Here is a 16,551-nt window from a genome sequence, read left to right as displayed (position 1 = left end):
TATTTTTGAGAGAGAGAGAGCGATAGCATGAGCAGGGGAGGGTCAGAGATAGAGGGAGTCACAGAATCTGAAGACAGGCTCCAGGGTCTGAGCTAGCTGTCAGCACAGAGCCCAACACAGGGATTGAACCCACGAACCATGAGATCATGACCTAAGCCGAGGTAGGATGCTTAACTGACTGAGCCACCCAGGTGTCCCATGAAATAGCATATAGAACACTTTTAGAATACTGCCTAGCACCAAGGAAGCAGGTAGAGGTATTAACATTTATGATTATTCTTGAAATTCCTAAGTAAATGATATTCTATAATAAAGGACAAAGATCAAAACCTGATTTCTTAGATATTTTTCTTTAAGCCATCAACATGAAGTTTCCTTATCTGACACAGAAAAGTGTCTTTAGGTATAGTAGCATCCCACAATTGATCCAAGTCAATTTATATACCAAATATGTATCAGAACCGAGGAGGTGAGTTGATTTAGATATTCTTAAGAGTAGGAGTTCTATTGTCAAAAAGCTTTGGTTAAAAATTTGTCTCTCCCTTTTGTTAGTCTTTTAACTTTAAATTATTTAACTTCTTTGAAATCTAGTTTTTCAAACAACAAAAATGCTGGGAGTAAAGAAAATAATAGTACCTTTCTTATGAGGTTATTGTTGCTGAGAGAGTTCAAATTAATTGTCACTAAGAATACCTTTGTTCACTTTTACTGAAAGGTTAAAAAAATAAATGATAAATAGTCACCATCCTCATGGAGCTTATAAAAGCATTATAAAAGAGGTGCGTGTTTTTCATCTCATGAATAAAATAGTTAAACCTGTGGAATTTAGGCAAAGTGATACAACTTTTAGTAGGCTTCAGATTGAAAATTCTTTTTTTAAAAAATTTTTAATGTTTATTTTTGAGAGAGAGAGAGACATAGCGTAGGTGGGGGAGGGGCAGAGAGAGAGGGAGACACAGAATCTGAAGCAGGCTCCAGGCTGAAAGCTGAAACCCATCAACCATGAGATCATGACCTGAGCTGAAGTCAGACACTTAACCTGCTGAGCAATCCAGGTGTCCCCAGATTCAAAATTCTTATTAGAGTTATGAACTATACAATGAATACATACATGTAGCATACCCACTTCAGAGTGTGCCATTATCAATCTGTCTTTTACAACATTTTCAAATGTTTTGGCTCTGGTGAAGTTTCAAAAAAGGAAAGGAAATTAATATTAGAAATATAAAATATAATTATCTCCATGGGAAATTTTCTTGAATACTGAAATTAATGTTCTTTTGTTATAAAAACATGGAGTTATTTTATTACCATATGTCTTCCATATCTTTGGTTTACATATCATCTAAAATACATAAGAGAGAATTGTTTTCTTCTTTCAAATATGAATGGTAATAAAACCTTTAAATACTTTGAAATCAAAGAATATTCAAACTAAATTCTTTTAATGTTATTGTATGCCCAAGATACCATTAGAATGGCTGCTTATCACAACTAGTATCATTTTTTATTAAGAATGAAATTTTATTGCAGGAGTATTATTGCAGTATAGTTATTTCACTTTACAACCTATCTTGACATTTAACACATCTCTCTGGATTTTGAAAAGAAATTCTAGTGCAACAAGAACATTACACAATGCGGGACTCTTGGGTGCTAGTTTCTTCCCATCTCTCCTTCCTGTGAACAGAGGGAACAGCATGGTAGAGCACTTGCTTCAGCTATATGATCACTATAACTTAATGAACACCATCTGGAGAAAGAGAAACCTGAACATTTCTATACATCTGGGCACAAATGATATGTTGCTACAAAACTGATTGATAACGTATTTAGAAGGCCACGATTAGTTATAGTTATATCTTGGTACCAGTGCGAGAGTAGAAAATGAATATTTATCATTCCTCCCTTGCCTTAATTTGAAAAGGCTGTTAACCAAGGTTATAACCTGTGTATTTCTGAAAAGCTTAATGTGAAAATGGATGCTTCTTTTCATTTTTCTGAGGTACAAGGTAAAGTACATTAGATGATTAAAAACAGGTCTTAAATCCTGTTTTTACTCGTGTATTTAGAGCGAGAGAGCCCACACACAAGTGGGGGAGGAGAGAGGGAGAGAAAGAATCCCAAACAGGCTCTGCACTGTTAGCACTGAGCCTGACAAGGGGCTCGATTCCATGAACCATGTGATCTTGACCTGAGCTGAAACCAAAAGTTGGACACATAGCCGACTGAGCCACATAGACGCCCCGGTATATACATATTTTTAAATGTTTATTTATTTTGAGAGAGTGAATGAGCATGCAGATGCATACAAGTGGCAGAGAGAGCAGGAGAGAGAGAGAATCTCAACCAAGCAGACTCCCATGCATAACACAAAGCCTGGCACAAGGCTTGATCTATCAGTGAGATTATGACCTGAGCCAAAATCAAGAGTCAGACGCAACTGACTGAGCCATCCAGGCACTCCTATTTGTATATTTTCAATAAAAAAAAAATAATGTTTTTACGGTGAAAAGAGTCAATGTGTTTCCTGTTAAGATCTACATAGCCTTGAGACTATTTTCTTTTTTTTTTTCTTAAATGTTTTATTTATTTCTAGGAGAGAGAGAGAGACAGCATGAGCAGGGGAGGGTCAGAGAGAGAGAGACACAGACTCTGAAACAGGCTCCAGGCTCTGAGCTGGCAGTCAGCACAGAGCCCGACGCGGGGCTCGAACCCACGAACTGCGAGATCATGACCTAAGCGAAAGTCGGACGCTTAACCGACTAAGCCACCCAGGCGCCCCGCCTTGAGACTATTTTCAATCTTAACTTTAGAAATACAATTGTATGTGGGTTTTTTTTTTTTTTTTGGTAATTCTATTCAAATCTAAACAAAGTGTGAATACCTTGCTTTAAATAATTCACCCATACCAGAGTCCTTGGGAGAAAACTTGATTTTACACATTTAACAAAATAGAGAAATCATAAGAGAATTCTCTTTCAAGTTCTATAGGTGAAATTTTAAAGGGCAATTTAAAACAATTTTATTCAGTAACCCTTTTTCTGAAGAGAACAATTAGAATCAAAACAATGCTTTACCAACTATGCAATCTCAGAATATTTTATCTTTCCTTACCTCTTTTCCCCTTCCCCTTTCTCTTCCTCCCATTTACATGCACATATAAGACCAAAACCTAAAGCTGTGTAACTGTAATGTAAATAATGGTAAATAATGATAATGGACAGATAAGAATGTCTTTGAACAAATTTATTTCTCTAATTCCACAATTTTTCTCTATTCATGTCTTTAGTATAATTAGAATAGCATTTGTGAGGTCACATCTTATGTAAATATAGTCAGGTCTTCTATGTATTACCAGCATTTTTCAAAATTGAAATGTATATACATATCACCTGGGGATTTTGTAAAATTGCAGATTATGATTCAGTAGATCTGTAGAGAGATCATGCTGACAAGCTCCCAGTGCTGTTGATGAGGGAGCATAAGGCAAGCTGACAGTCTGCAATGCCCCCAGCTCCCGCCCACCCCCCCACAGGTGGGATGTGTGTGATACTCCTTGGGCACTCCTGGCTGCCCAAGAACAAAGGAAAGGGAAAACAAAGGGCAAACTCTCCATGTATTTATAAATATCTTAGTAAATCACAAGTAAAAGGCAATCTTATCAATAGCCTAATCTCCAGAAACCTATAGAAGCCATTTCCTGGAGCTCCAACATCACCCCTTCACAGTGATGTAGGGAACAAAGGCAGAAGGAAATGGCAGAGAGAACTAAATTTCCTCATAACCTGCAGCCCATTGACAAATACTTGAGGCTGGCAGAGTAAAATGTCTCCCCAGGGTCTCCCTACTGTCTTAATGTTAATGCTTTGCTAGAGAGAAAAACCACCTTAGATTGACAATAGCTGGGTCTCCACTATCCTGGGAGTCTTCTTTAGCATATGAAAGTCTCATTGGAAACTTCCCCTGGACTTTACTTCCCCCAACTCCACAGTATATAACCAGTCATTCTTCACACCCCCAGTGCAGCTCTTTCTGCCCACAGGTCTTGTCTCCAGGCTTTAATAAAACACTTTTTTTTTTTAATTTCTGAGAGGGGAGGGTCAGAAAGAGAGGGAGATACAGAACCTGAAACAGGCTCCAGGCTCCAAGCTAGCTGTCAGAACAGAGCCCGACGCGGGGCTCGAACCCAACAACCTTGAGATCATGACTTGAGCTGAAGTCCGACGCTTAACCCACTGAGCCACCAGGCGCCCCATGAGGATTGTGTTTAAACAGGAAGGGAGCAAACCATTTACTCCTCCCAAAATACCTCAGAGGAGGCAGAGTTAACATTTCTATCGTACAGGAACTTCAAGTCAAATAGTTTAAGCAATTTTCCCCAAAGGACAAAAAAGTTATATAAAATAAAAAGTTAGTAAGAAGTGCAACGTATATCCATCTTCAGGCTTTTCATTCCACTTTTCATCCTAACCCTATACTGACAATTAAAGCCAAGTATTGACATGTATATTCACGTGGATAAGAGAAAGTGAGAGAGGAACGAAGGGCAAGAGGCCCAAGAAGCTGAGGTGAGCTAGAAAGGAAGAACAGCAAGGGAACAGGACAGGCAAAACAGAAGAGCGAGTTTATGATAAGGCATGTATGCTAGTTATTTCCTTTCCATTTTAAGAAATCAAAATCTGTAGTACAATCACCTGATAGTTGCATGTAGTAACATTTGCTTGGTAATCTCTGAAAGACATTGCCTAGTAAACCGAATTTGTCTCATTTAATTAGGTTTGTCCTACTCCCATTCCCAGAAAGATATTATTGATGGAGTCCCACTATGGACTGTTTAGACTTCATTGGAGCTCAATTTTAAGAAAAACACCTGGAATAAAATGGTCACATTTACGGAAATTTTCAGCCTATAACTGATGGGGGAAAGAACAAATCCTGACCTTGATAGGGAAAAATTATAAGATAGCCTACAGGACTGATAGGGGAATTCCAGTCCCTGCCTGAAGACTCTCCTTCCGGGTTCTCCTTCCTGCGCAGCTTGCTACAGCCACCAAATTGCCACTACTGTGGAAGTAACAGACTTTAAATTGTCTCCCATGCTTAAACTCAGGGTTCAGATCTTTGGAGAGACCGTCTCCTCTGAGCCCATTGATGTAAATAAACCCCCAATCCTCCAAGATCTCCGAGCATCACTTGGTTTTTTGACAGCGATCCAGCCTGGTTGGTAACATAGAATTTGGTTCAGTATCTTTAAAGTTATTCTTAGAGAGGAGGACCTGGGTGGCTGAGTCAGGTTAAGCATCCCACTTTTTATTTCAGTTCAGGCCATTAGGAATGTGAAAGCAAGGGGCACCTGGGTGGCTCAGTCAGTCAAGCGTCTGACTTTGGCTCAGGTCATGATCTCTCCGTTCGTGGGTTCAAGCCCCACATCAGGCTCTGTGCTGACAGCTCAGAGCCTGGAGCCTGCTTCAGATTCTGTCTCCCTCTCTCTCTGCCCCCGCCACTCTCACTCTGTCAATCTCTCTCCCTGAAAAATAAAAATAAACATAAAAAAAAGGGATGTGAGAGCAAGCACTGCATTGGGCTCCTCACTAAGCATGGAACCTGCTTGGGATTCTCTCTCTCTGTCTCTCCCCAGCTCATACACACTCTTTCTCTCAAAACAAGTAAAATAAAGAATTAAAAAGTTATTTTTTGAGATAATACTCCTTTACTTTTTATTATAATCATTTCCACTTCATTAATGTCAAAGCCCCAATTTTATTTTGAGGTTGTAAATATAAAGTTAGATTAAATCTGTTTTTAAAAGTAAAACAAAAAATTGGGATGATATAGGAGTACTAGATTTTTTCATATAGTTATTGAGTGCTTTATTTTTTATTTTTTTATTTTTTAATGTTTATTACTTATTTCTGAGAGGGAGAGAGAGAGACAACATGAACAGGGAGGGTCAGATAGAGAAGGAGACACAGAATCTGAAACAGGTTCCAGGCTCTGAGCTAGCTGTCAGCACAGATCCAATGCAGGGCTCGAACCCACCAACCATTAGATCATGACCTGAGCCAAAGTCTCACGCTTAACCAACCGAGCTACCCAGGCACCCCTGTGTAACTATTGTAAATACCTGCTGGGTATACAGTGGTAAAAGAAAAAGACATAATAAACTTTTGCCTAATGATGCTTATACTCTAGTAGGAGAACAAACAATTAATGAGTAGATAATAAAATGGCAGGTAATGATAAGCACTAAGAAGAAAAAATAAAGCTACAAGACTAAAAGATAATGGGAGAGAAGATACTATTTTAAATAGGGTAGTCAGAGAAGGCTCTTGTGAAAGTGGATATTGGAACAGAAGTCTGAATGAAGTGAAGAAGGAAGCCAGATACACACCTAAAGAAAAAACATTCTGTGTTTAGTGATGCAAGCAGAAGAAAAAAAACCTAGGAAAGAGTTTTCTGTTTCTGAAGAACATCAAGGGAGTTAGCATGGCTGGAAGCAGTGAAAGAAGAGAGGGAGGGAATAAGGTGAATAGGTGACTGAAATAAACAGTACATGAAAGAGTTTCATTCAGTTGAAGAGTAATACAACCACACGGATTCCAGAGTTTTAGACTCTACTCTGGGAGAAATCCATGAAAGAGGCATATGCCTCCCCCCGCACGCCACCTAATCAACCACATATTGCTAGATGAGTGTGAGGGCAGAATAAGGAGAGAGATTAAATTTATCAGATGGGGGGGGCGCCTGGGTGGCTCAGTCAGGTAAGCATCCGACTTCAGCTCAGGTCATGATCTCATGGTTCATGGGTTCGAGCCCCGCATCAGGCTCTGTGCAGGCAGCTAGCTCAGAGCCTGGAGCCTGTTTCAGATTCTGTATCTCCCTCTCTCTCTGACCCTCCCCTGCTCATGCCGTCTCTCTCTCTCTGTCTCTCAGAAATAAATAAAACATTAAAACAATTTTTTTAAAAATTAATCAGATAGGGCTATTAATCTTGTCAGAAATATTTCAATATATAATATAGGTTTGCGCGCGTGTTCACGCGCGCGCACACACACACACACACTTTGCCAATATAAGTGCTTATTTCTAGAGAAATGCTATATTTTTACCTAAATGCAAATTTTGATTTTTGATTTTTTTAAGATCATTTAGTATGGTCTATGTATCAGGAATAATTCTTGGTGCTGATCATACAGCAATAAACAGAAACCAAAGAAAAATGTTTGTCTTTATATCTGTTTACATTTTAACAAAACTAAATGATGTACACACATGAATACTAATAAGAAACATTGCAGAAAAAACATAGATGTTAGGTATTTAAAATGTTACCTTACCTACGAAAGGAAATGAGAATGGAAGGGAGGAAATATTCAAAACATTGATGAAGCTTTAAGAATTGCTATGTTAAAAATAGAAAAATTGGTTAAATAGAACAGAAATAAAAATACTTGATAAAAGGACATAAGGATTATAGGAAATAATGTGAAGAGTAGAAGTCAATCATTTATTTTAAATACATCCTGAAAGTTCACATACCAGTTACTTCCTTACTTCACTTTTGGTCTCTCTCTTGCTAATTCTCCAATACCATCCTAGTCCCATCATTGCTGGGGGCCAAATCACTTTATCATTTCCTTAAAAAGTCCCACTAATGTGTTCTTTTGTTTATAATAAACATGTACCCAAAGCAAAGGAAGATTGTCTACTTAGAAAACCTTCATATTTGTCAATCATCTGCAAACAAAGACAATTTTAAGTCTACCTTCTTAAACTGTATATTTTTATCTTTTTTTCCCTTACTGAATTATAAAGAACTTCCAGTAGGATGTTAAAAAGGAATAGTTAGGGGAGACACTTTTGTACAGTACATGATCTTAGTAGTTTAGGAGCTTTGAGTTTCTTCCCACATGAAGTGTGATGTTAGCTGTAAGGTTTTTTTTTTTTTTTTGCAGTCTTAGCAAGGTAAGTGGGTCCCCTCTTTTCCTAATTTCATGAAAATGTTTATCATGAATGGGTGTTGGATTTTATCAAATTATTTTTTCTGCATCTATTATTACAGGCCTAGTGTTGATATGATGGAGGACACTGATTTTCATTTTTAAAAATTTTTTTATATGTTTATTCATTTTTTGAGAGACAGAGACAGAGCATGAGTATGGGAGGGGCAGAGAGAGACACACACAGAATCTGAATCAGGCTCCAGGCTCTGAACTGACAGCACAGATCCAGGTGTGGAGCTTGAACTCACGGACTGTAACATCATGACCTGATCCAAGACAGATTCTTAACTGAGTCACCCAGGTGCCTCTGATTTTCAGATGTTGAATTAATCATGTGTACCTGGGATAAATCCCACTTGGTCTCAGTCATATAATTATTTTTATAAATTACTGGATTTGAATTAATATTTTATTGAGGATATTTTTTTTTCATTTATGGTAATGAGAAATACTGGTCTGTAATTTTCTTGTAGGGTCTTTGTATTGTTTTGGTGTTTAGGGTAATGCTAGCCTTATAGAATGAGTTGGGTATTTTCTCTGCTTCTGTTTTCTGAAATGAGATTATAGAGAATAAATATAATTTCTTTATGTTTCATTGAATTCACCAGTGAACCCATTTGGGCTTGATTTTTTCTGGCTTGGAAGTTTATTAATTACTTATTACATTTATTTGACATTGGACTAATAAGATCATCTATTTCTTTTGAGTTTTAGCAAATTGTGTCTTTCAAGGTATTAGTCTATTTCATCTAGGTTATCAAATTTGTGGTCATAGAGTTTTTCATAATATTTCTTATCCTTTTGATTTCCACAGGATCTGTAGTGATAGAGGAATCAATTTCTGACATTAATTTATGTCTTTTTTTAAAATTTTTCCTTAGCCTGGCTAGAGGCTCATTGATTTTATTGATCTAAAACAAGCTTCTTGCTTCATTTGCTGTATTTCTGATCTTTAATTTCATTGATTTCTGTACTAACTTCATCTGTTTACCCTGACTTTAGCTTGCTTTTCCTTTACTAATTTCCCAAAGTGAAAACTTAGATAATTTACATTTTTTCTCCTTTCCTAATATAAGCATTAGAGGTTACAAATTTCTGAGCATTGCTTTTACTACATCCCATAAACTGATAAATTTTTTTGAAATAAAATGAAAACAGTTAAATTTCTCTGGAGAGTTCTAGAAGCCTAAAGGTATTTTCCTCTTATATAATGGGAATCTGGTTGAGCTCTTGGAGGTAAATCTCACAATACTGTAGACCCTCTATGACTGGGTCCCCATGGAGATTTTAATCCTCACTGTTTGAGCCTCTAGCAATTAATTCATCAACACCAGTTCAGGTTTTCTTTCCCCAGCACTGGTTGATTCCCTGGGCCATTTACAATCATGAGTCTCTGCTCAGGTGAGTCAGGTTCCCTGTACAGCCCTATGGGCAGTGGTTTACTCTATGACTTACTTCTCTTATTGATTTAAGAAGAATTGATTTTTCCACCTATTTGGAGAGAGTAACAATTTCCAAGATCCTTCTGTAGACAACATCAAATCAGAAATTGTTATCATTCTTTCAAGTAGTTATCTTGTTTGAAAATTCAACCTAAGAGAAGTTGGCTTAATGCAAGCTCAATTTAAAAAAATAACTGCAGTCAAATGGTCTCCCACTGAGATATACCTGCTAAATGAGAGGGCTTAGATTTTACTCTCAACCCAAGGGAGTATGAAAAGTTCCTCTCACTGATTTAGGCCTCCATTTCCCATCTGTAACATGAGGATAATGTTAATGTTTACCTCAGTAGGTGGCTGTGAGTCTTATTAATGACGACAAAAATGACAAAAGAAAGGATATGTAAAAAGTTGCCAACAGATCATAAAAATTATCACACACACACACACACACAAAGTACTATATTAAGGGAGTATATATTTTTTAAAGTATACATTTGTAAAGATAAGCTGAAATATATTTTAAAATAAAAGATGAGCAGATCAGAGATATCCTCAAGGACAAGATCTTTTTCTGTTTCTGTCTGCCATCCTCAGTATGAGCTTCAAAGTCTGGCTCCCCTTGGTATTAGGATGGCTGCGTATGGCAAGCAGGGCCATATGCTGTCCTATACACATCCAGAAGTAGGGGTTTGGGGAAAGTGGGGGGAAAGGGGAAGACAAGGAGAGAGAGAGAGTTGAAAAGGACTGCAAATAGAGCTATGAGGCAGGCAAGCTACCCTATGTAAGTAACGGTTTATCTCCAGTATTTGTTAAGCAAAAGTTAACTACCTGTCAGTAATCCCACAGAAGATATATCCGAAATGTGGGAGAAGGGAAGGTAGGACATTCAGGTAGAGTGACCAAATTATCATTCACATTGGGAAATGTGAAGGGTAAATGGGGGCAGAATAATGATTATGATGGGCAATGATTGTAAATCTGGACTGCCTCAAGCAAAAAAAAGGATGTACAGTCACCCATACAAGTCCTTCTTAGGATGTGAAAATTAAGACATGCAATGCAGAGCAACATTTTCAGAGTGTTTTAGTTAGCTTTTATGAAGACTAGATACAACATGCATTTTTTTCCTCTCATCGATGGACAAGTCATGGCTTTGGCAGCAAAAATTCAAGTTCAAAAGTCGAGTCAGATAATATAAATCTTTTTTTAATGTGTTTTATTAAAAACATTTTTTTAAATGTTTTTTTATTTCTGAGAGAGAGAGACACCAGGAACAGGGGAGGGTCAGAGAGAGAGTGGGAGACAGAGAATCTGAAACAGGCTCCAGGCTCTGAGCTAGCTATCAGCACAGTGCCTGACAAGGCCTGAAACCCACAAACCGTGAGATCATGACCTGAGCTAAAGTTGGCCGCTGAATCGACTGAGCCACCCAAGTGCCGCATGTTTAATTTATTTTTGAGAGAGAGAGAGAGAGAGAGAGAGAGAGACAGCATGAACAGGGGAGGCTCAGAGAAAGGGAGAGACAGAATCTGAAGCAGTCTCCAGGCTCTGAGCTAGCTGTTGGAACAAAGCCTGACAGATAATATAAATCTAAAGACCAACTTTGGACCTGTCTTTGATGTCCTTACACAAGACTGAAAAGCCGATAATGGAAAATAACAAAATTAAGTTAGACATATAGCAATATTGGGACACCTGGGTGGCTCAGTCGGTTAAGCATCCGACTTTGGCTCAGGTCATGATCTCGAGGTTCATGAGTTCAAGCCATGCAACTGGCTCTGTGCTGACAGCTCAGAGTCTGGAGCCTGCTTTGGATTCTGTGTCTCCCTCTCTCTCTACCCCTTCCCGCATTTGTATTCTCTGTCTCTCAAAAATAAACATTAAAAAAAAACTAGATAGAAATACAGCAATGTTGAAAAAAATTAAAACCTGGTTCAAATGCAATATTAAAAAATTGCAAAGCATATCCAGAATTAAAGGATAAAAATTAGCATAGTTGTAGATGATCCTTCTAAATAGGTAGTGGGGGGGAAATCAAATCTTGGTAAGTAAGAAACAAGTGTGTAAGAGTGCCAACAACTGACTCCATCTTTGGCCCTCCATCTTGTTCATACCACAATGACCTGCTTCCGCTATGTGTTCCAGGCCCCTTGGAGGTTAAGATATGCTCTTACTGGAATGAGGAAGGCTTGTTCTGATTTTCCCTAAAATGGTACACAGAGGGTGCCACTTCAGAGTGGCACTAGTAGAGATGACTGGTACAAAGATGGCACCACTTTAGAGAACTACACTTTCATTAGCACAATGTCCCCTCACTCTAGAAAAGCTGTGGGCTAAGCCCTGGACAGGAGCTGAGAATAGGTATGTCATGCCTGGTTCGGCTGTCTACCCAATTGCCACCATCAGTAAGTTTCCCTAAATAAAACTGTAAGTGGTATGCAGTGGGTTGCTTTGTTTTTCAGTCTCAAAGGGCCTTCTCAGTCTGGAGTATTCTTTACTGTGTGTCCTCCACCTGTTAACACAAGTATAATTTATATACAGTAGACAATAGAGGAAATAAAATGACAACAAACAAAAAATGCTAGGAATCAGGATGTTCTAATTGCTTAAGATAAATTTTTACCTTGTGCTGTCAGCTAGAAAGAGCTATAAGCTACCTAATTTCTTCTTAATTGACCTCAGGAAGTAATCCTACTTATTGTTCTCATTATTTGTTAAAAAGATGCAGGCTTGTGAGGCAAAGATTCCTTTAGTCCAGTTCCAGAGCACTACTGAATTCAAGGAAACACCTAGAAGGAATGCATACCCTATTGAAGCTATTCTAAAATACTTAAGGGCAGAGCAGAGGCAGAAATAGAAATATATCAAAAAGAAGAATATATTAAAAAATCTTTTATATAGCTATCCTTTTCATTTAATCATAAAATGGTAGGATCAAAAATCAAGGCCTTTTTTCTAGTATTTCATCCTGAGTAGCAGCCAAGAGAAGGTTTAACCTTTTTATTCTTAGATGTTCTAAATTTAAGACATCTTAAAATCTTCCACTTCTTTCAAAAATGTTTATTTGCTTCTGTGGAAAATGTGGCAGTACATGTGAGACCAGTACCAATAAACAATTATAAAATATTTAAAACAATTTCTTTTAAAATTATAGGATCTGAAACACATTTATCACAAGCATTTGCGACAACCTAGAGGTTATGCCAAACACCAGTAATATTTTAAAGTAAGTTCCAAAAGGATCAGTTTTTCTCACTTCTGTTTACTTTTATAAGCAAAGGGGAATTCTCTACCCCTAACTTCTTATTCAATAAATTCTAGTCACTTTTCATAAACCCCCAATTTCAATTTACAGTTCTGACATTTCTCCCGGTTGCTTGATTTTCATACATTTTCCATGAAGTTTAGGACATTAGGCTTTTGCTTATAAGGTCAACTGCAAATTCTCACTATGTCTTTCTTCTCCAGAGCAATGATTACAGAATGCACTAGTGATACACCTTGACCTACAATAGTAACAGATATCATGGTCATGGCATTACTCTCTTCTTAGTGCCTTCACTAACCTAATGCCAGTCATTTGGTCTTTGTGTTTTGGAAATGGGAGAACTACTAATCAATATTTCTGTTAGGCAAAAAAAAAAAAAAGAAAAGAAAAAAAAGTTGGCAGGTGCATGTAGGAATCTCTGTAGCTCAATTCCTACATCATAAAGTTGAAAACATGCAGTCTCAGAATGCAATGTTTTTAAAGTCTTCATTCCACATTGCCAAATTATGGCCTCAACAGTGGAAGTGGATCTCTACAAAAGTAGGAGAGATAGTTATTTGCTTCCTTAACTGGCAGACTCATCATGAATAGTAACACTCTTTACCAAGTATATAGGGGCCTCCATTCAATCCATCCATTCATTCAATCCATCCATTCATTCAATCCATCCATTCATTCAATCCATCCATTCATTCAATCCATCCATTCATTCAATCCTCCATTCATTATGCACAGGCATAATAAAAATATTCAACAGGCATTAGACCAGACCCTGAGAAGAGGCCATTGTACTACCTTTGTGAGGATTACAATCCAGTGATATACATAGGATATTATATAAGTAGTTACTTTATTATGATCTGTCTAAATGAAAAACAAAGGATGATTATATGAAAAGTACCCTAAGGAAGAGCCCAGAGCCTGCCGTGGGGCCTCGAACCACAAACCGTGAGATCATGAGTTGAGCCAAAGTCAGATGCTTAACCAGCTGAGCCACCCAGGTTCCCCTACAAGTTACAGGGGAAAAGTTTTATGTTTTAGTATTAACTGCACATTTTTTCCCCCGTATTGAACCAGATGCCCATATTTTCATCTTGCAGGTCTCTGCAATTTAGTTTACCAGCTCGGACTCCTGAGCTATGAAGAAAATGAATTAGACGAATGTAAGATGTTGCATCTTTCCATTAGAAAGTTAGAATCTTTATTTTACCGAACTTGGACCTCTTCCTTCCAGAGCATATGTATGCTAAAAAGAACTTTAGACAGGACTCTTCTAGTTCTAAAACACTAGATTACATATGCACCCACATTTCAGTTGGTATGGTCATTTATTTGCATAATAATTCTCAATTATTCTCAAAATAATTTTCAAACATTTCAATAACTCCTATTTCTTTTTCTTTTTTTTTTTTTTGGAAAAGGTAGACTTTTAATAACTGCTTTTATCACCAGGTTAAGTCATGCAGTTACAAAGTAGTTAGAAATTTCTGAAAGGATATTGTTTTTTTTTTAAAAAAGCTCATTCTTACATAAATAATGTCTAGAACTTCATTGGGACACTACTGTTCAAAAGGCCCTGGTGAAATAACTCCCAAACAAAACACTCAACCCAAGGTCATTTTCAGCCCACTGGTAATGAAGCTGTGTGCAGAATACAGGCCTCTACAAGAGGACACAAAGTCAGGGCGAGTCAGGGCCATTGGCACGGCTCAGAGCCGCCAGCTAGACTCCAAAGTGGGAGCCCAAGTGGTTTTTTTCTTGGACGCTCTACTTGAATTATTGTTCAATTAGACAACACAGTAGATCTTCAACAGAGAACAATTAATTAACATGGTAAGGAGGTTACTGCACTCTTTGGACTCTATGTCATACTGTGGTTAGTGAATTCTGACAGTCTTAACAAAAATAGCCTCCATCATTTGCAGTTATGAAGATAACTTAATTCTCCATCGGGCTTTTTATTTTTGCTGGACAATACATGATTGATAAGCTATAAATGATACTGTTTTATATTATAAAAATACTTAGCTTTTTCATTTATTATGTTTATAGGCATTCACTGCTTGAGTCAAGGTTAGGCTTGTTAAGTGATTAAAGGCAATTTTATTACAGCAGCATGTACTTATTTTATTCTAAGAGAATAAAATGCATAAAGAGAAATAGCTTTCATTTTTGTCGCAATTTGTAAAATTGAGTTAGTTTGCTGATGTAAAAATACCAGTAACACACTTGAGGACCATGCCACCTTCTGAAAATGCCACACAGCTGCTGCTTAGACGTGTCCAAGTTACAGCACGTCTCAGACTTGTCCAGAGCTGAAGTGGGAAGTGACTGACTGCTCTTGGACGACACAGCTGTACTGGGAAGTGGCCGTGGAGCAAGGTGGTGCAACTGGATGCAAAGGACTTTTCATTTAAAGGCAAAATACCCAAATGGCTCTCTGGCTTAGGTAATTTCTATGTTCGTATTCTTATTCATATTCTTTAGCTTGTACATGATCCCCTAACCTTAATTTCTTTTTCCTCAAAGGGGCTGATTTGGACTGACTTGTTGAGAATGATGTCCATTATCTATTAAGTAGAGAGAGAGAGAGAGAGAGACAGAGAGAGAGATATTCCTGTGGTTACATGTAAACTTGTGAAGGGTCTGCAGATGAAGAGGGAAGAGGGCAGTGAAGAGGTCAGCCACACTCATCTAGGTGAAGGTCACACCGGCTTCATTGTACACCTTGAAGACTTTCTCAATGGCGTTGACATAGGCAGCCGTTCTCAGGTCTAAACCCAGGTTATACTTCATGGCCGTGCGCATGATTTGCCTGGCGGAATGCTCCATAGTGTAAGCTAAGCCAGAGCACACGATGTCTTTCTCTGATGCCCCCGATATCCTGTCTTGGAACTCCGCCGTGGGCACAATGGGAATAGTTCCACCGTGCTTCCCAAATTTTCTTTCCAAACTCTTGAACAGACATGAGCAAGTGGTAGTTAGAATCCCTTTCATATTTGAAGGTCAAACGGCCATAGCTGACATGATTTAGATTCTTCAGCCACTCAAAGTAGGATACCGGGACTCCTCCAGCGTTCAGGTAGAGATCTGGAATCACCATAATGTTCCTCTCCAGGAAGATCTTATCGGCCTCTGGAGTTGTCGGCCAATGGCACCCTCAGCAATGATCTTGGCTTTGACTCTGGGTGCATTGGACTTGGTCAGCTGCTTCTCGCTGGCAGCAGGGATCAGTATGTCACAGTCAGCCTCCAAGATGCTCCCCTCATAGGGCTTTGCCTTGGGGAAGCCCAGAATTGATCCATGTTGCAATTTGAAGTCCTCCAGTTCTTTTGGGTCAATACCATCTGGATTCCATATACTCCCATCAGATTCACCAACACCAACACATTTAGCACCAAAACGATGTAAATATCTCATAGAGTGCAGGCCCACATTCCCAAATCCCTGAACAACAAAAGTTTTGTCTCCAAACCCTGGTGTCATTCCTAAAATAATCATGTAAGATGCTTCATTGATGAAGTTTTCAATTCCATGGAAAACTCCCCGGCCAGTAGCGGATAACTCCTATTTCTTATAAAGTATGTTACATGTTAGGGTACCTGGGTGGCTTAGTCGGTTGAGCTCTGACTTTGGCTCAGGTCATGATCTCACAGCTTGTGAGTTCAAGCCCCACGTTGGACTCTGTGCTGACAGCTCATAGCCTGGAGCCTGCTTCAGATTCTGTCTCCATCTCTTTCTCTCTGCCCTTCCCCTGCTCATGCACGCACACTCTCTCTCTCTCTCTCAAATATAAATAAAAATTCAAAATTTTTAAATAAGTAACATGTTACTC

At 38.3% G+C, this 16,551-nt stretch overlaps 1 protein-coding gene across 1 annotated transcript; it reads right to left on the bottom strand.

Annotated features, from left to right (window-relative positions):
* Positions 1 to 14,588: 14,588 nt before the first annotated feature.
* Positions 14,589 to 16,283, bottom strand: LOC120225422 (glutamate dehydrogenase 1, mitochondrial-like; the record flags this gene model as incomplete). The annotated part of the gene is given in 3 exon segments (XM_039223624.1): positions 14,589 to 15,669; positions 15,671 to 15,869; positions 15,872 to 16,283. Coding segments are annotated over 3 exon segments (870 nt in total), but the record flags the coding sequence as incomplete, so codon positions are not given.
* Between the last annotated feature and the right edge of the window lie 268 nt (positions 16,284 to 16,551).

The sequence above is a fragment of the Hyaena hyaena genome, unplaced genomic scaffold (assembly GCF_003009895.1).
Source record: "Hyaena hyaena isolate Hyena2069 unplaced genomic scaffold, ASM300989v1 scaffold_1400, whole genome shotgun sequence".
NCBI classification, from domain to species: domain Eukaryota; kingdom Metazoa; phylum Chordata; class Mammalia; order Carnivora; family Hyaenidae; genus Hyaena; species Hyaena hyaena.
Note: the sequence above shows the minus strand (reverse complement) of the source record. Positions and strands in the feature narration are given on the sequence as shown.